The sequence below is a fragment of the Diadema antillarum genome, unplaced genomic scaffold, assembly GCF_040938485.1.
Source record: "Diadema antillarum isolate AM-2024a unplaced genomic scaffold, OU_Dant_1.0 seq00001004_RagTag, whole genome shotgun sequence".
Lineage (NCBI taxonomy): Eukaryota > Metazoa > Echinodermata > Echinoidea > Diadematoida > Diadematidae > Diadema > Diadema antillarum.
Genome location: NW_027271842.1, coordinates 937701 through 958527, shown reverse-complemented (window position 1 = coordinate 958527; position 20827 = coordinate 937701). Strand labels below are relative to the sequence as shown.

The 20827-nt window shown below is 37.8% G+C and overlaps 1 protein-coding gene across 1 annotated transcript in view; it reads left to right on the top strand.

Annotated features, from left to right (window-relative positions):
* The window catches only part of LOC139742529 (intersectin-1-like), a 78610-nt gene extending 58469 nt beyond the window's left edge, over nucleotides 1-20141 (top strand). The window contains exons 35-47 of the mRNA XM_071653060.1: nucleotides 3916-4037; nucleotides 4943-5049; nucleotides 6570-6645; nucleotides 7912-8019; nucleotides 8941-9039; nucleotides 10467-10634; nucleotides 11156-11227; nucleotides 14891-15028; nucleotides 15540-15661; nucleotides 16671-16753; nucleotides 17208-17294; nucleotides 17757-17930; nucleotides 18775-20141. Of these exons, the coding sequence (XP_071509161.1) occupies nucleotides 3916-4037; nucleotides 4943-5049; nucleotides 6570-6645; nucleotides 7912-8019; nucleotides 8941-9039; nucleotides 10467-10634; nucleotides 11156-11227; nucleotides 14891-15028; nucleotides 15540-15661; nucleotides 16671-16753; nucleotides 17208-17294; nucleotides 17757-17930; nucleotides 18775-18923 (1505 nt within the window). The 3' untranslated portion in view covers nucleotides 18924-20141. The remainder of the gene's footprint in view (nucleotides 1-3915; nucleotides 4038-4942; nucleotides 5050-6569; nucleotides 6646-7911; nucleotides 8020-8940; nucleotides 9040-10466; nucleotides 10635-11155; nucleotides 11228-14890; nucleotides 15029-15539; nucleotides 15662-16670; nucleotides 16754-17207; nucleotides 17295-17756; nucleotides 17931-18774) is intronic.
* The last annotated feature ends 686 nt before the right edge of the window (nucleotides 20142-20827 follow it).

Here is a 20827-nt window from a genome sequence, read left to right as displayed (position 1 = left end):
ACATATATTCCATTATATATAATATAACCGCTACAATAAATATAATTGTATTAGACATGGATGTTTATTTTTTGACCTTTCGCTACAGAATACACGATGTCATGTGCATTCGTTATGTTAAATTATTTCATGTTTTCTCCAGTCTAAAAAGATGAAGTACATTTATCCTGTTTTAAGTCTGCTGGAGAAATCTGGCAGTGGTGATAATAAGTCCTTTTTGCCTTTTTCCCCCTCATAAACATAGTTCATATAATATGAATAGTAGTTTATAGTATTAAAATACAAGTCAAAGACTATAAGCTCTGGGATTTAAAGTGGACAAGGTTTTGTAGCCATTCTCCCCCGGTCCATAATGGGATTTAATCTTCTTCTTTTTTTCTACAAATGAGCATCTGTTGTTATTTGTATACACATATACTATTGTACTTTTACATTATATATTCATGTTAACCATATTTTATTTTTATATTGATAAGTGTCTTCTTCAAACTAACAAACTGAATGTTTCTAAAATTTTTAAAGATTGAAAATAAACTAATAAAGACAGAAAATCAGAATGCTCAGCTCCCGGCAAAAGTCCCTGACAAAAGCCACAGCTTAAGATGAAATTTTAGCCATTGTTTTTAAGCAGATAAGGCTGTGTATTAGATATTAAAAATAATCGCCTTTTACCTCTTTTCTTTTCTATAAAACCACTGATTGCATTTGTTTGTGGTATAGCATTGTTGACCTGGTGAATGGAGGAGATAGACTGTAGGTGTGGTTGTTCTGCACACATTTTTTGGGACATTTTATCAAATACAATTTGCATATATTGCCTCATTTCCTTTTTCAGTACTTGTGTCTGAGCTTTGAATCCATCCCAACATGATTATAAGGCTTGTAGTGATAAATCATATTGAATATTTTTCATTGTGGGTTGGTGTCCCCATAAAAATGTTGTTATTGGTGAAAAGTATTTGATTTGCATGCTGGCCAAATGATTTCAGTTTATTACTTAGTACTTAAAAAAGGCATTGTAGAGATTTGTGAAATGATAGGGCGCCTATAGAACGTTCTTCATCAGTGCAGCGTAATGACAAAACAGTATCACAGTTCACCAGGTATCGTTACTGTCGTGTACCGTGGAAGGAGCGGTAAAACATGTGCTGCATGGAGTTTTCGTGTAACAGTCGTGTCTACGTTGTGAACTGTGACGTTATTTACGACTCTTGATCTCACGGTGCTGTGTAACTTTTTGCTGTCGGCAGCAGAAAGTTTTTAATGTATTCTAACGAAAACTGAACCAGATTTGACCAACATGTTTGCATGCGGAAATCTATGAATATATTATACTTACATATTATATACAAAAATGTTTAGTATATTACAGTATATTATAGAAAAAGAAAAAATGAGTAGAAAAATTCTTCTCTATGTGATTTATGATGAGCTAATGTGTGCATGTACAAATTTTGTCATCATGTGTACAATTCTTGATTAAAATGAAATGATTAAGAAAGCGATGTGTGTGCTTGAAAAGGATTCTTTCCCAAATACGTGTTGAATGTGGTAGGAACATGTTTATAAAGAACTCCTTCTCGGACAATGTCTTTGTACCATCACTGGTTATGCTCTTAAAAACACGAAAACAATGAATGTGTTTGTTGTTTTGTTTGTTTATTTGTTTGATTTTGCCTCACAAATTCCATTCAGGGTTATTGATCTCATGTTGCCTATGACAGTTTATGCCGCACATGTATTTACAGTGTACCTAGACATGAAATCTTTCCACCCTGAATTTGATTATATCTTTGCTGAAGCAGCAATTTTTGGTCATAATGTATTACATGATTCGTTTGGGCCTAAATCATACACATGTACACAGTGAGCCCCTCTTTTTTGTAATCTGTTGTTCAAAAAGAGGAAAAAACAACAACAGATTATCATGGATAATGTTTAAAGCACAGGGGCACTTTGGTTATTAATTGTAAATTGTGCAATATATTCACATTGCTGTTAATGCACATAGAGAGTTAGAGCCATGTTTTCCATTTTGAGGTTTCATGTAGTGTATTATCTTCTGTCATACAACAAATTTTCATTATGTTGTATGAAAGCCAGGTTTCTAGACACACCATTCCATGCATATATGTGGTTTGAATGGGCTCTTGTCTGTAAACCAAATTAGCTTGGGTGCCAGTGTGGAAATAACTCATGTCATGATCATGACTTTTTTTTTATGTCCCTTGTTTTTATACAAAGAGATACTACCGTGCTGAGATTACGTGTGTGTGTTTATTATTATGTGTGTGCATCATGTGTGTGTATATATATGTGTGGGTGGATGGGTGGGTGTGGGTGTGTACATGCACTATTGAACCAAAAAAAGAAATACAGTATGTGTATCCTTGGGTACTTTTAAAGCAGCAGCACACACTCGGATATATCAGTCAACGCTAAGGTTAACACACTTCACAACATTTCACTTCCCAGAGGTAGGGTTACACTATTCATACAAGCAGACATTCAATTTAGGTTTCATTGTAGGTACAGAAATCCAAGAACATCACTCACATTATTATTGTCCAGTGAATTTCTGCAGAAAGTGCATTGTATCGCTAACATTTCCAACCTAGTGCTTTTCACAAGCCAAGGAGATTTGTTTTAATTATCATTATTACAGACATCTTTCAAAGATCAAGGGTCAGAATCCAAATTAACATAAACAGATCAAGCACTGTAGCACTGCGTATTCAAGGACATAGTCAGTATAAATACTCTTAATTCCTGCTGTTCTTTAGGGAGAGCAAAAAATCCTGACCAAATTCATGCCTCTTTCCCATTTCATAAAAGATGTAATAGGATAGGAGCTCTTGTTAGAAATTAAAGCAATTTCTCCTAGCAACAGCCAATCAGGAAGCAGAATTCTTGTTTAATATGACCATGACACTTGCCATTCTAGCAAGAGTTGCTACCATAGCAACTGTTTATTAATGAAATGAGGCCTTGAAGTTTCGCCAATACCTCTTCCACCAAGATCTTTCATACAGGGGTACTGCCTATTAATATAAAGTGAACTTGTTCCATAATTTTTTTGCATGGTTTTTTTGTTCCACTGACTATTGACCCATTACTAGGAACAGGCATTGACAGCTAGGTGCAAAGTGTAGTAAGCAAAATATGAATACCTTTGTATTTTGAAATTGGTGTCACATGGTGTGAAAAAGGCAAAACTTTCCACACCACAAGATGTTTTACATTCGCAATTACATATTTGTATTTTTTTATCCAGACACCCATTATCTGTAATGTCCCCACTTTGGCTATTTTTTTTTGTTTTGTTTTATCATACAAAACAAAAAACCACCACTTTTGATTCCTCCTGTTTCAACCTGGAGATCAAGACATCTCCGACTCCCAAGTTAATTCTCTAGTTTCCATCCATGTACCATAAACCTTTCAAGCCCCATGAAAGAGATTTTGTTAAAGATATTGCTATCTGTAAGGTGAAAAATACCCTTCATACATCACTTTTTATTCATGAACTCATATTAAGATTTTGTTTTCTCTTTCCAGTCGACCCCTTGTTTATTGTTTTTTCGATTCTTTTTTTTTCTTCAATTTATCCATTACCTTTAGTAACCAATTTCAAGGGATTTGTGGTGGGTTTTTTTTAAAACTTAAAAAAACCCAAAAAACACTTGTCTATCAACTATCTTCCTCAAGGTACTTTTTAACTCTTGCTCTCACCTCCCCCCCCCCCAACTCTCTGTCACTCTCTATGTATGTGACATTTTTTAACTAGAGGCTTCTTGCCATGCTCCTAATTTCCACCCTGTGGGCCCGCGGTGTTCTCACCCTCGATCCCCCCTAGAACGTTCCAAATGCAATCTTCTTTTCGCCATATAATCCCTCCTTTCTGTCTCGATCCAGGGACCCGCGACCTCCACGTCCTGGAGAGCATGAGCGACATGGAGAGACACCGCCAGGGTCGCATCCACGAACTCATCCAGACGGAGCAGAAGTACGTGGACGACATGCAGCTCGCCGTGGAGGTCAGTGAACTCTCGCCGCCTATAAACCACCCCCCCCCCCACACACACACACACACACACATCCACTGTACATATGAGAATTGTACGTCCATCCCATTTGGTCTTCGCTGTAATGTACTGAAAAAAAAAAAAAAGATATCCTAAGAAGAGTCCCATTCTTTATTTGTTCTTTTTTTTTTGTCTTTTCATTTACAGTTTGTATTGTGAAGAAGGAAGGTAGCTATATAAGTATGGTTCTATAGTGGATCACACTGCACACCCAATAGGAAAATAGGAAGGGTTAGGGTTTTATCCATATCACAACACTTTAGTCTTCGTGAAGAAAACACCTTAATGTTAACAATAGTCTTACTCTGCTTGGTTGTGTAATTGTTCACAAAGTGAATATTACTATGGTGGGTATTTATAGCATATTCGAGTATGCTATGTGAATTTGAGTTACAAAAAATTTGAGTCATGAAAGTATAATCTGTGATCAAATTTTCATCAGAAAAAAAAAACAACAACCCAAATTTCAGGACAGAAGTGAGGAGCTGTCATGGCTCAGTGGTTGATACCACAGACTCTCAATCACAAGGTCCATGGTTCAAGTCCCCTGGCTACAGTGGTTGTGCCCCTAGGCAAGGCACTTTATCCTTATCGCTTATTCCTTTGGAGTAAACTTAGCCTTTAAAAGTTGTTGGTCCCATTCTGTGCCTTCTTAGCAGTCGAGTAAAAGAAATCTTTTGTGTAATTTACACAATTTTTTGACGTCATATGTCAAACACATGTCTCAGTGGAAAATCATTTTCTGTCGTGAGAACCACAGTAGTTCTTCCTTTGAAACTCCCGAGTTAAAATAGAGCATGCTGATTGACCGTGAAGGCTCTATTGATGTTCTGTCTCTATCTGTGTCATGTACGCAGGTCTTCCAGAGACCCATCTTGGACTCCGGCATGATGTCGGTCCAAGAGATGGCCTCGGTGTTCGTCAACTGGAAGGAACTCATTCAGTGCAATACCAAACTACTCAAGTAAGACACGACTTCACTTCACCCATGCTAAATCAACATTTGCATTCATTTTTCCCTTCTTATTTTCAACTTACCAGTCAAGAGGGATTGCTGAATTAACATATTTTTCATTTTCAGCAATAAGGGAAAGATAATAAAAAAAAAATTTAAGCTACTTTGACGATGATTTCAACTTTATAGACAGTAATGTTTCAAATACAATACCGGTAATACATTTTTCAGATCACCGGAAATTACTGATAATTTTGCAACATTTTCAGCATGTCACAAAAATGTGTGAGGGGTTTTTACCTTTACTTCACTCTGTCACAGTTTTGCTGTCATTTGCTCCACTTTCTCACACAAAAATTCACCCTGAAGTTGGTATTAAAGGTTAATTGGTGCCACCTCCATGCATGAAGCTGCTATGAAAGGGGTGATGTCCACCGGGCACCGCGAATTCACGAGATTTTGATTTTGTAGCACAAAGTGATCCACTCATTTGTTCCAAGCTTAAAGGGTGTGTACAGTTCTAGTCGAGGTGAGGATTTAGCTTATAACATTTTGCGAGATATTCAGAAACCACTCTATGAGATGTAAAAAAACATGCAATTCTAAGGGGCATATCAAAAGTTTATTTGATGAAAATCGGTTTGGAAGTGGCCGAGATATCCAAAAGCAAGATGAAACAAAGAGATCCTAATAAAGTTGTGGCCTGTAGTCTTTTATTATCATCACTTTTTTGGATATCTCAGCCATTTGAAAACCAATTTTCATCAAATAAATGTTGAATCCTTCTTAAAATTACATGCTCTTTCATATTTCATAAGAGGTTTCTAATTTTCTCACTTAGGAATGTAAAAAACATGAATCCCCACCTCAACCAGTACTGTACAGCCCCTTTAATAGATGGAGTGCACGTTACATTACTATCCATACAAGGTTATTCAAGAGTTTGCTATTTCTAGAGTTCCGAGTATGAATTGACCACATTCTGTTTGTTTTCATATGATTTACATTATGTAGAAATCCAGGCAGCATTCACTCTGTGACATTGGTTTTGGGTGCGTTCGAGCGTTCTAAATCGAACCAAAGCGAACTGAGCCAGAGCGTACATTATTGTACCATACTGAACTGGGCCAGATTTGGAGTGTCCGACCGCTCTTGTTGAGAAAGCATACCTCATGAGTTATTTTTCAAGGGGGTCACGCATTTTGTAGCAAGAAGGTTATTCACCTGGCACACTTACACTACTTACAGATGTCCCGAACAAACACAATGAACTCTTTGAATTATGACGTATGTGCATGTTACACACATTCTCATATGGGAAGTTTGGTTTCGCTTTTGGTACCCTTTTGGAGCACATCGGGAAGTGTTCCACTTTTGCCTCAATTCGGTTCAGTACAGTACACTTTCGGAGCATTCAAGTGCTCCTCTGGCGCAGGTACGGTACGATTCAGTTCACTTTAGGAGAGCGCTCGAACGCACGCCAAGTTTTGATTATTTCTCATGGTAATGAATTCATGCCTTCATTACAGAGCTCTGAGAGTCAGGAAAAAGATGAGCGGTGAGGAGCAGCCTGTCCACATGATTGGCGATATCTTGTGTGAACAGGTCAGTCTGTCAGAAAGCAGCTGGCCATCGAAGCATCTTGCTATCTGATCGCTGCATCGCATTGGAAAGTAGTCCCTGTTTTACATGAATGCTGAGGTTGTAGACTTTGCAAAAGTTGATTGTGCTATTATTGTCACACAGACAAGAGTAAGTGACAAGTAAAATCAAAGAGTGACTCATATATTATACCATATTGTGCCCCCATCACACACACATTCACACACTAAACTCCCCTCGCAGAAACAGTTAATTCCATATTTTGGCCATTTTCTTGATTTAAAACACTGGTTAATTTTTCCTTTCACTGTTCCTTTTTTTCTGCATTACAGAGATGTGTTCAAAATACCTTAATTTCCAGAGTTTGTCATTTCGCAATAATTTTTCTCACTTGTGGCTCTTTCGTTCCTCTTCTCAAGATGCGTTTTTAGAGCACCTAAATCTAAATGCAAATGCCTGTATGGAAATGAGCTACTTGAAGTGAAATGCATGTGCCAAGGTCCATGGTGGGAACTACATGTTGAAAGTGACTTGCCATTCTTAGCTTATAGAATGTGGAAATATCATTCAATATACCCATGTAGTATATGTTGTTCCACCTACTGTAAAACATGATATATTCGCGGCATGAAATTTTTTTGCGAATTGCCAATGGCATTCAATGCATACAGTGTAGACAAGAACTTTTGTGTGCATTTTAATTTCGCGAATCTTGGTTATTGCAAAATTGGCAAAATTAAAATGCATGTGAACATTTCTCATTTTACAGTATGCTGCTTCAAGAAATGCTATACACTTGTGTGCATAATGATATGCGAATTGGGACTAGTGGGACAATACACCAATCATTGCAAATTTGCTATCAAGAACCACAATGGCGGAATGAGAAATATGTATGAATCTCTTTTCAAAAGTTATTGATGTTCACCTTGACGATGATAGCGCATCGGTGATATGAAAGGCATTATTTTTGTGAGTCCTTTATTTGGTATCAGTTAATTTGAGAAATTTGCAGACAAAAATTCTCTGAAGTATACTGTATGCAGTGACTTTTGCACTTCTGTTATACCAAAATGTTCTAGTATGGTAAACCCCCTGTACATATAGACTTTTTGCGGGCACAAAGTTGCATTTCTGATCACCTTGTATCAATGGCACCGCCCATATTGCTGGTCTTCCCATCTGAAAAGTAAAAAATAATGGATAATTCACCTGTAAAGATGGTTTTCAAGCTAATTTTGCATGCTGTTTAAAACCCCCAATCCACAGCTGCCTCGGATGACGCCGTATATTCGGTTCTGCAGCTGTCAGCTGAGTGCCTCCAGCACGCTGTCCAAGAAGATCGACAATGACCCGGACTTCAGGGAGTATGTCAAGGTAAGGTCCAGAGGATGGTTGATATAATATCCTCAATTTGTGGCTTGTGGAGTGAGCACTGTGGATAATTGTCAGCTTTCCAATGCACTGCTGAGTATAATGATAATAGTGATAATAATAATAATAATAATAACAACAACAACAACAACAACAACAACAACAACAACAACAACAACAACAACAACAACAACAACAACAACAACAACAACAACAACAACAACAACAACAACAACAACAACAACAACAACAACAACAACAACAACAACAACAACAACAACAACAACAACAACAACAACAAGAAGAAGAAGAAGAAGAAGAAGAATAATAACAATAATAATAATGATAATGATAATGATAATAGTAATGATAATAATAATAATAATAATAATAATGATAATAATAATGATAATGATAATACTACTACTACTAATAATAATGATGATAATAATAATAATAATGATAATAATAATAATAATAATAATAATGATAATAGTAATGATAAAAATAATAAGAATAATAAGAATAATAATGATAACAACAACAATAACAACAATGATAATAATGATAATAATGTCTTATTTACCCAGGGCAGCCTCTTCCATGTTGCCACTGCTCTACCAGAGGGCCCTGCTATTATTATTACCCAAGTGTTGCTAGGTACCCATTTATGCACCTGGGTCGAGAGGGACATTTTTGGTAAGAACATCTTGTCCAAGGACGTGAGCACTGGGCGGGATTCAAACTCGGGTCCTCCAATTGGAAGTCGGGAGTGGACTTAACCACTATTCCACAATTTAACGCCCCCACAATGAGTAATGAGTATAGTTTTATAATGGAATATGCCATTAGCAGTATTCAACGGATTGTCAGCCGGCCGTTACGCTCAAATTTTTCTTTGTACAATTTTTTTCTTCCAACCAGCAACTCGCCTCAGACCAGCGGACCAAAGGAATGCCGGTCAGTAGCTACCTGATCAAACCCATGCAGCGGATCACGCGATACCCTCTACTGGTCCAGAAGGTTTGTACAACCCAAAATAGATATACGGACATACAGTAGCACCAGTGCGCTGAATAAAAGTGCCCGTATAAAGCGACGTATATCAAAATGCAATCAATATCATTATTCAAATCCTTGTGTACACCAATTGTACATTCATCTGCTCTAGGAGAGGAAAATCTCCTTCCTGGCATGATTATCCATTTTCATCACCACTTTGATAGTTTTCTTCTGGACATGCGTGACATACCGTTCATGCAAGTCAGGCAGGCGCATCACCATGACAAACGCACAGAGCTGCCAAGTCTCTCTTTATCCTGCACCACCTGACAAGAAAGAGTACTATTCTTTATATCATATATATAGCAAAAAATAATTTTGTGCGAGTCGGTACTTCCCGCCAATTTTGCAAGTGGTTACGTTGAGGTTCATTTATTGCGGAATGTAACAATGGGATGATAAATGTGATGGATGTGTGCACATAGCATTCATGCTGGGATCAGCGTTAATAGCTGTTCACATTTAAAAATTTGTGAATAGCATCCAACTGGCAAAATTTGTGAAAATTTAAACCCTGTGAAATATATGGCATATTAAGTATGCAAGTCTCCCTGGTTTAGAAATTATTCTTCGCCTGTTGAAATGTACATTTTATTATAGCACATCAGTAACTCCTTGGAAAGTCTTCAATCTGAATCTTCCCAACTTTGCTGTGTGAATATTGACAGACCTGATCATGATGTGTAGCTAAACTCCTCCCCCCGCCCTGCAAAGTCTTGCAACTGGGCTACTTTTCGCTGCAGAGATATTTTTTTCTAGCCTTTCATGTAGTTTGACAGTCACCTGATGTCACATAAAGGCAAATTTTCATGGACAATTGAAAAAAAAAGTTTCTGTTGAAAAATATAATAGAGACTAAAGTGAATGAAATCTGTTCATAAGATATTACAAGTTGCTTGCAGAAGGTAATTGTTTTGAAAGTGTCTACCTTTTTTGGCCCTGTTTTGTGACTGAATATGTACCCATATGAAACAATATGTAAAGAAAAGTGTTGTTGATATTGTGTTGAAGGGGACTTTGACCATCACCCAATGAACTGGCCCATTCACATGCTTCACTACACTAACACGGCTTTGCACTATAATAAGTGGGACTTTTACTGTTAATTTTCAAATGTGAATGACCTCAAAGAGCTTGCGGGGGCCCCGATTGCCCTTCAGAATTATACCACATTAAAGTGATCATCTACAAATCAGTTATATGACAGTTTTTTGTTTTTTAATTATAATTCATATCCCAAATTTGTGCTTGTGAAAGTTAAGACACTCCACATTCCCTTTGTTGATTGGGGAAAATGTGACAGAGTGGTGGAATCCAACTACAGTGAATGGGTAAAGTGATTAACACAAAATAAGACCCTTGTTTCTATTTTCGTTCTCTGTATGCAGATCCTGAAGTACACGCCTGAGGGCCATGCCGACTACGGGAACATCAGGATGGCGACGGAGAAAGCGGAGGAGCTGTGCCAGCAGGTCAACGAGGGAGTGCGGGAGAAGGAGAACTCCGACAAGCTGGAGTGGCTTCAAAACCATGTGGACTGCACTGGACTCGCCGAGGTATATATTGTATATGCGTAGAGGTGTTTGTTGGCATGACAACAGTAACCACCATGATGTCAGCATTTGACTGACATGGCTCAAAGGTATTTGACCTTTCACTGTGCTACCGTGGTAAAGTCGCAGATCCATAGATGAAAAAAATTGCAAAAAAAGAAGGTAACTAACATTTGTATGTGAAATGTATGAAGTTTGACATTTATTCAGACGTTAAATGGGGTTTTATGAAATATGCTTTTCATCATCATCATCATCATCCCTACGAAATGATATGAAAACTTTCAGATTATGGAATATATTTCACCCCATTGAGACGTGTGTAAGACCAGTAACTGCCCAGATTTTGATGCATGGATGTTGGTGGCCCTGTGATGACAGTTACCATGGGAACAACTTGATAGCAAACATAATGAGCAAAGGAAGAAAAACAAAGGTCATTTTACAAATTCTGTGATTGTCATTGTCTGAGGACTATTCAAAACCAATGCTGTTCTGTTTTGTTATTGTTGTTGTCCATGCAGGAGCTGATATTCAACTCTCTGACAAATTGCCTTGGCCCAAGGAAATATCTACACTCTGGAAAGCTGCACAAGGTACAGTAAGAATCATTCATATGGACTGCATAACACAGAGATGTTTGCAATCATTCTCATTGGCAATAATGGCAGCAAAGCCCCCTACATGTACCTTCCCAGTCTACCTGATTTCTCAGGAGGATCTCTGATAAAAAAAAATAAAAAATGTATTTCAATTCTAAACAAGAGAACATAAATTCCTCCCTGAATTTGGGACTTTTTTTTTGGGGGGGGGGGGGATGGTGGTTTTGTGGTTGTGTTTTGGGGTTGGTTTTTTAAAAATATAATATATTAGTATCTCCCTCACTGCTCCTGTTGAACCTCCTGGATGTCAAGATGCGTAAATGTTGGCAGCAGTCCTGTAGGTGGCAGTTACCATGGGAACGATGAGAGTGCTCACTCCTGATTGGTTCTTTCAAAACAGCTGCCATTTATGTCTGCCGTTGAAGCAGCGTACAATTATGATCACAAATTGATAACACTACTCAAGTACTTCATTTTCTACTCAAAAAAAAAATTATGCTCATGAACACAGAACAATGAATCCACTGTACATTTGCTCTCATGTTTCCTGTCTTTAACATACACTGTAGTAGCTAGGATTTTTAGGAGCATATGGATGATGATAAAACTCTAGGCATGTTTGCAAATTTGGAAGGTACAGCTGCTGTTTAATAGATGCGACCAACAAATTGCTGAGGAAAATTCATGGAAGTGATCCGAAATATGATTATGTAGGAAAAGTGAATGGGAATTAGTGTTTCATAGATATGTTGTAGGTCATATGCATCACTGTATGTATGACCTCATAATTTTTCAGGAGTTGTAAATTCTGTTACCTCTGGAGTGAAAATTGTCCATTGCATATCTCAAATATGATTGTATGGCACCAGTGTGGAGAAAATCAACACTGTGATCCCATTTTGTAAATCAATATGTGAACTTTCATTGTTGATGGTGTCTTGGATGTGGCAGTTGTGGAAGCTGTTGAAGATGTCTTGGTTGATTTCAGCTGAAATGTACAATTAGAATAATAGGGCCAACATTTTGATTGAAATATATGTACATGCGAATAGGTGAATACTCCAAACTTGATTGATTTAACTGCATTCAAGCCAAAAATAAAAGGGAACAGTCTGCTGCTGTTCATTGAAAATATAGAATGTGTTTATAAAACCCAGCAGACATTTTCTACAAATTTGGAAAATCTTTTTGAGAGTAATTGTCTTGTGAAAAGTTTGTATTAAATGCAATAGAGACTACTTTGCTTCTGTGACATGTTCACCAATTTATGATAAAATTTCTTAGAAACATTGAAAAAGTTATAAATCTTCAGTGGATTATGTAATGGTATTCAAAATCTCACTTCATTGTAGATGTACAGTCAACCTTGCCTAAGTCAACCTCACATAAGTCAAATAATAAATCTCCCAAGTCAAAGGTCTTTATATTCTGTTGATTTTAATCCCTCGTAAGTCAAGTCAAAGCTGTTTCTTCAGTCCAGATAGATTCAACTTTAGGCAAGGTTGACTGTATGTTTGAATGCAATGGTGAAATACATGTATCAAAGGATTAGGTACCATATTTCTGCTTTTCAAGAACCTCACAACTATAATGAAATTTTTTGAGGCAAAGATTATGTTTTAAATGTGGGCAGAGTAGCATTATTCAGTTTGATCCTTAATAAGCAAGTGCTGCTAAAGCTGTGAAGCTGCTCTTTATTACACCAAATTTTCAAATTGATTTGTCCACATTTCATTTTGCTTGCATGCCAAAATTTCCACATTGCTGGTGTAGCATGATAAAGCTATTCTTCACACAACGTATTGATTTTGTTTCCCTTTGTTTCAAAAGTTGTCCATTTTATGATAAAGCACACACTCTTGTGTGTGTTTGATGAATGTTTTATTTTTCCCGCAAAAGTCAGAATTGGATGACCTGCTTTTTCTGTAGTGTGCATTATTACGCCATTCACAGTTTGTATCAGCAGATGCGTTTAGAACGTGAAAGCTGTGTTTGAATTGGCAAGTGAAAAGTTTTGATTTTGGTCGCGACAGCAAGAATTCCCTTGCTCATGTATCAAATTGCAGAACTCACATATGCAGTCTAGCTCACACACGCACGCTATCATTAAACACAACACACATAAATTGCCCGTTTGTTTGTATCATGTATTACAATATCCCTGACAACCAAAATACACTACACTGCCAATCTTGTACAGATAGAGAAATTAAAAGTTCTTATCGGGTCGCTGCTTTACTTTTGTAGTACTGCCCACATTCTACAAAGTCATCTTGTTCATGCAAATTAGGGTCAAAAGATGCACTGCAAGAACAAGTTGAAAGTGGTGAGTAACATGACTGGACTTTGTTTGCAGCAGCATGAACAACTGCCAAAACGATGACATTATTGCTGCTCTATTTAATCACTCATGCACACACAAATAGGCGTGTATGCATGTACCACACACACACACACACACACACACACACACACATACTCTCTTCCCCCCCCCCTTCCCCTTGTTTTCAAACTTGTGAACCCTCGACGAAATGCCTCTAAATTTCATTGGCAAGGTAGGTGGTGATTAAATGGTCATACTTCGTGGTATCCTTGAAATCATAATTACATCAAAAGCGTGACTGTTCAAAATGTGGTCTGGGTATTCTGTTGATGAAGATGATGTGGAAGAGGTTCAGCGTCTTCCTAAACATTAGCCAGAGTCAAAGTAAGAATACTGAGTTATTAAGGACAATAGTCACATGGACATAGAGGCACATGCGCCTTCATGCACATTATGTATTTGACATGACTTGTATCAAATGAAACCACAAAATTAAATTCTTCAAATAAATCTTAGGAAAGTTTGTTTGTTTGTTTGTTTGTTTTTTTAATTCAACTTTCATGACCTACATGACATCATGCATATTGATTATGCTCATCAGGGTCAAAGGTCATACCTGTCATGTTTCATTAGAGTTGCAGAAGTACAAGTGCTGTAATGTGGGTTGATTTTGGGCATAACATCATTAAATACACGTACTTTAAGAACATGTTACAAGTGACATATACATGTATGCCAATACTTCCACAGCGCATCTGTACAAAGGAAGGGTTATGAGTTCAGAGTTCTACCACTGGTGAACGATCTAAATTTTGCACTTATAAAATTTTAATGAAAATTCTCTGTTGTGGTTCAAGGGGATAATAGAAATAAAGAGCTCTTAATGATACAATATAAAAAAAGTTACCATTATAGGTTTATAGGGGTTTACTGTATTTTTTTTTCCTTTTCAGGAACTGTAGGCATGCATCTCTTCCAGCAAAGGGTTTGAAAAAGAAACAAAAAAGAGTATGAAATCATCTCTTTCAAATCATTCAACAATGATATGAATTGACAGTTATATGCTTTGTATTGTGTATTACCTTTTTGATATTAACAAAAAATAAAGCTGAATTGGATTGAATTGAATTCAATTCAATTCAGTTCAATAGAACTGAATTGAATGGAATGGAATGGAATAGAACTGAATTGAATTGAATTGAATTGGATAGGATTAAATGGAGTTGACTTGAATTGACTTGAATTGAATTGAATTGAATTGAATGGAATTGAATTAATATCCTTATTTTCTCATCTTAAATCTCCCTCCAAACTTCTATCCCGCATCACACCAGGCTAAGAGCAACAAGGAGCTCTATGTGTTCCTCTTCAACGACTTTTTGTTATTCACCCAACCCGTCAAGCCTGGGCTCCGCGCACCCTTCTTGGCGGGGGACTCCAAGATTGCCATCGAGTACAAGATGTACAAACATGTAAGCGTGCTCACTGAATATCATTCCTGATAGCCAAAGATATTTTTCTTTTCATGTTTGGTCATGTTGTTGTTATTGTTGTTCTTTTACAGTCTTAGTACATGTGGATTTGGATCATTCCATTCCTTGTGGTTTGCAGGAAGTTAATGAGTCATGCTAAAGGTTACAAGAACAAATCAAAGAGATCATTTGTCGATAAGTTGGAAGGCTTGTACAGCTCTAATAGTGTTTTTCATCTTCTTTGCTGGGTTTTGCATTTTGCTACATATTACGCTTACTTGATTGAATCAAATTCATGCATCAAGTTTTATTGTTTTTTGAGACACATCTACAAGCTACTAAACATTGATTAATTCAGTGCTTATTTATGTTGATGTCGTGCAATTTGTCAATCAGTTGCAATAAAAGAAAAAAAAAATTACACATATCGTTTCTGAAAATGAGCATACTTGAGTTATTTGGCAGAAATGTCCATATATTGAATGATCTCTTCTCCCCGAAACCACCACAGCCACTGTTTCTGAATGAAGTGGAGGTGAAGATCCCGGATGAAACGGCTCCAGATGACTTTGTCTTCCACATCAACCACATTGACAAGGTGTACGCACTCAAGGCAGAGAGCAAGAAAGACAGGTGAGCCCAGCAAGTACACAGCATGTAGCCGTTTTTTCTTTCTCTCTCCTCCATTCTTGCTAATTATCTGTTTACTTCCTTATTTATTCATTTAGGTATCGTGCTGCCCATAATGCCTGCGGGCATTTTGGCAGCGACGATCACCTTTCACTCAGATCTGTTCTGGGCCAGCCACTTAATGGTCCACCATGTGTGCCCCAGACTCTTCAGTTCTGCCTTCACTGTCCTCAACTACATGTCTGTCTGTCTGTCTGTCTGTCTGTCTGTCTGTCTGTCTGTCTGTCTGTCTGTCTATTTATCTATATCTGTCTATATATCCATTCATCTATCTGAATATCCATTTTATGTCTATCTATCTTTATCTATCTGTTTGCCTAAATGTAGCTATTTGTCTGTCTACAATGTATCTATTTATTGATCTTTTTCTGTCTATCTATCCATTTTATGTCTGTATATCTCTGTCTATCCATCCATCCATTATTCCAGTCTGTTGTGGAAGGTTGATAGTATCAAGGAAATATCACTCCCCACCCCATATATAAGATGCTCAGTATTTCAAACTTTGTGTGTGTGTTCTTTTTATAGAAAAGTGCTGACCCTTTCATTTCTACAGGAATTGTGTTAAAATGTTGAAATCAAGAACCACCATTCTTCAGTCAATACTACAATGTTTTGAGGATGCCTCAAAAGGATGTACAGCACTCTTACATGTATGTCAACTTTGGGGAAGCATATTGTGTCAAAAGAAAATGTGTGCGACATATTCTAATGACTCTTTGTGATTCTAAAAAAAAGTGCACAGTTGTAAAAAAATGCCACATCTTTAATGAAAGATGACTGATTGCTTGTAGTGTCTGTGACAGTCCTGGATAAAAGTTTTTCGAGATGTCACTGATCAGTGAACATTCTTCCATACTGGGAAATTTATGTCTTTCGATAGGACTATGATTTCCGATCAATTATGCAATGAGGGGTCTCAATGTCTGTTCATCATCCTCTCTATCGACAGGACAAAATGGCAGGAGAGGATTCAGCAAGCATCCAAGAACTACGTGGAGACGGAAAAGAAGAAGCGAGAGAAGCTCCAGAGAGGTATGCTGAGATCATCGCTTTTAAAATACGACAATCTGTGTTGGAGTCTGCACAGAATATATTCCAAAGATTCTAAAAATGTCTAGTCCCTGTCTGCCCACTTTTCCTAGTTTCTTTTTTTGCTCCATTTCTTGACAAGGATACGACATCATCTGAATATGTTCAAAGTTTTAATGTTGAACCGTTTTGTAAGTCTCTCTATTCACTTTGTAGCTACATTTTTTCCTTTGTAATAAAGCTAGGGTATCATGATATGATCCAACAATTTGATTGCTTTTTTTTTGGGGGGGGGGGGGGGACACTCCACGATGATTTAAGGGTGTGCTTTCTAAAAAGGGAGACCTTTTCTCCATAGTTTTATGAACCGCTCAGTGGGAAGTGTCATTAATGCTCCCAATAGTACAGTCTCTGACATGTGTCATACTTGTATTGTCCCCGAATTTTACGTCCACAGCTCGCTCGCAGAGGAGTAAAGGCGTCGGTCGTCTCATGGTGGTCATCATCGAGGGCTACGAACTCAAGCCTTCAAATTCTGTCACAGGTCAGTCATCCAGAAGGTTTTTGGACTCTACCGATTAATCCACTCAGTACTGTTTTCACTGGTTAATGTGTTTGCCAGCTTGCTTCACTGCTTTTTAATATTGGCATTGGTGTTCTTCAGCAGACTGTTATTGAATTCATGGGATCGTGCAGTGTACCAGGGTCCTGTTTCATAAAACCTGTTATCAGTAACAACTGCCACATTTCTATGACAAATTTGCTCTGAGCCAATAAGATGCAAGAATTTAAGTTAAATAGCTTATAACAGCTATTGTAACTTGTTATCAATATTATACAAGTTTATGAAACGGGGCCCTGATCTCTATCAAAACATTAATATGATACAACAAATGATACAGAGCAATGATTGGGGGGGGGGGGGCAGTGAGAACTTTGTATACAGGTAGAGTAATTTGTTCCATGCAAGTCAAATGTCACAACAATATCTGAACTCTGACCTCAGGTCGCGCCGACCCCTACTGCGAGGTCAGCATGGGGTCGCAGGAGCACAAGACGAGAGTGGTGCCGGACAACCTCAACCCTGTCTGGGATTCGTCCATGCAGTTCATCGTCCGCGACTTGCAGGAAGATGTCCTGTGTATCACGGTCTATGACAGAGACTTCTTCTCACCGAATGGTAAAAGAGCTAATTTGCATTAAAGACGTTTGGTGTATACTGTAAAAGTGAAATTTTCGCAGTGTTGAAATTTTCGCACATTTCGCGCAACCAGAAACTACCGCAAAAATAAAAGCACGCAAATAGTTTTGCTAGCCATATGTTCCTGTGTGTCATGTCTTGATTCCGCGGAATTAAAAACACGCGAAACTCTTCTTACCCGGCCAAGCAAGAAAAATTAGTCGCGCGAAAATATCCACTTTTACAGTAGTCCTACATATTTGTCTTCGTGTTTGAGCATACGTGCGTGTGTTAAACTCTGCGGGTCATATTTTTATACAAGAATGTTTACATTGCATATTTCTTGATGCTTTTTTACTCAGGCAATGTCTGTGAAACTGAGAATGTGTGAAAATATTGCCTCTTTTAACACAAACACGAATATTGTATCCAAGTTTGGAAATCGCTTACTTGTCTTTTGAAAAGGGATCTGATTATTGCTTGTTGGTTGTGGTCATCCATGAGAATCCACAGCATTTTTCCCGTAATTAATCTCAGCAATTAGTAAAAAAAAAATATGCAAACTTGTCTCACCAAAGATGAGCACAGTGCTTGATTGTGTACCAACTTCTCCTGTCATGTTATTACAGATTTTAGTTCGGCAAGGCCTGTTAAAAATGTAATGCTCAAAGATATAGATATATATACAGGTGTACGCCTCGCAACGCATCTCAGACGCCATCGTCAGAGGGTAAGGAATTGATCAGATGAATTCCACATGGCAGTCGTGAGGGGTACTGTATGTTCTTTTATTTCTGTGGTGTTGATTTTGCTGTATGACTTTTCCTTGTTTTTCCATGCACAGACTTTTTGGGCAGGACCGAGGTGCGAGTCGCGGACATCTTGAAGGAGACACAGGGCCGGGGACCGGTCATCAAGAGCCTCCTGCTCCACGAAGTGTCCACTGGAGAGGTCAAGGTCAAGTTGACCCTCCACCTCTTTGACCAATCATGACCTCTGTGTTCGTTTTTAACTTGCCAAGATCAAGATGTGAAATAATCTGTCGTGATCAGAGTGTATATGAATAAGAATCGCATTGCTATGGTGATGAAGATGTAAATTTGTCTCTTTTTTGTTGTTGGTTTGTTTAATGTACAGTTTTATGAGGAGCGGAGGGGAGATATGTGTCTTTTCATATGTAGTGTATCTTCCTTGGTCTGTGAAAGTGTGGCATTGGATAGAATGATGCAGAAATATCTCAAATAATCAAGTTTATTCTCTCATGTTTTTAACAAATGAAATCAGAAAAGACTAAAGAAAAAAATTATACTTTCCTCATATTTTGCAAATGACGAGTGAAGTTACGGGATAATGATTGTGCTGAAATATATTCAAATTTGTTTGTGGAGTTGAAAAAGGGGGACTTTTATGAGTCAGTTTGATTCAAACTGTAAGAGTGCATCTGATGTAGATGCGTGATGTAAATGCTGGTCATGGTGCATCTGTTGACAGAAATGCATGTCTCATTTTGAAGTTTAGGGACTGCAGGCAAATTGTGGATCTCTTTCAATCTGTAACTCTTTCATTTCTTTTATTACCGATTATTCTTTCTCTTTCTTTCCTCTTTCAGAGTTTGGTAGTGGATGTTGATAATTAAAGAGCTCTATGAAATCCTTTGTCTTGTTTTAATGTTTCTGTTTTCAGAACAGTATAATAATCATTCCACAAAACGATAAAAAGTGATAAAGAATAGAATAGTTGATGTGATAGGAGAGTATAGGATGCTGGTGTGTAGAGGAATCATATCATAGCAAAAACCCTACTGAGTCAAGAGATGACTAAACCCCATAGTGTTCCTATTCCTCTGGAGAAAAGTTTGTCCCTGTGGTCTGTAAGTGTTGTACACAGAGCGATCTTTAGATTGTCAATGCTGTATACGCCATATATGCAGAGAGTCTCATTTTTCACGAATCTGGACTTCTTGACAACTTTGCAAGTGGTTGAATTTGTGATTGTGGAGTACAATATTGAACGGAGAAATGTATGTGTGCATGTTACATTCATGTCAGGATCGAATTAATATTTTCGTGTGTTTTTAAATTCGCGAATAGCACCCAACTAGCGAAATTTGTTAAAATAAAAGCCTCGCAAAGTATATGGCGTATACAGTAATCAATCCAGCTGGCCCACATGCCTTTCTGATATAATCTCCTACAGACACACACAGACACAGACACACACACACACACACACACACACAAAACAAACAACAACGCAACGTTAACTTCAGTTTCTTGTGCAGAAATCTTTCCTTTGTAGTGTGTGCACAGGATTTCTGCTGCCCATGCCTTCTGCAACTATTCGTTCAAACTGTTCAGAATGCTACGGATCACCCACACACTCTGTCTCTGTCTATACTATTTCACAGTGGGACCAGGAGCTACTGTGTGTCTTCGGTGGAGGTAGAGCTATTCTCATATTAACAGGCTTCCTGAGTCTTTGCTTTTTGATGTTCATGGCCAATGGTCCTTGCAAGCGGTGCTGATTAGAGACATGTATAATAGAGGCGAAACATGTTCCCCTTCATGAATTAAAGGCACAGGACTGTCTGGTACATTTTGATAGTAGCTTCTAAATCTGTCAGTTTGTAAATTACTTTTTTTTTTTAAATCATAAGTATTAAGCTTGGTGTGGTCCATCGGCCGGGTGTGGTCCCTTGGCTGGGTGTGGTCCCTGGGCTGGGTGTGGTCCCTGGGCTGGGTGTGGTCCTGGGATAGCTATAAAAATGGACAGACCGTCTTCCCTTCCATTCATCGTGATCATGTGCCAACAAAGCCCCAGTCTTTAGCAAAGCTCAAATTGATGGGTTCGTTCTTTTTACAATTCGAATCTGTAATAGTGGAGTAACCTCAATATCT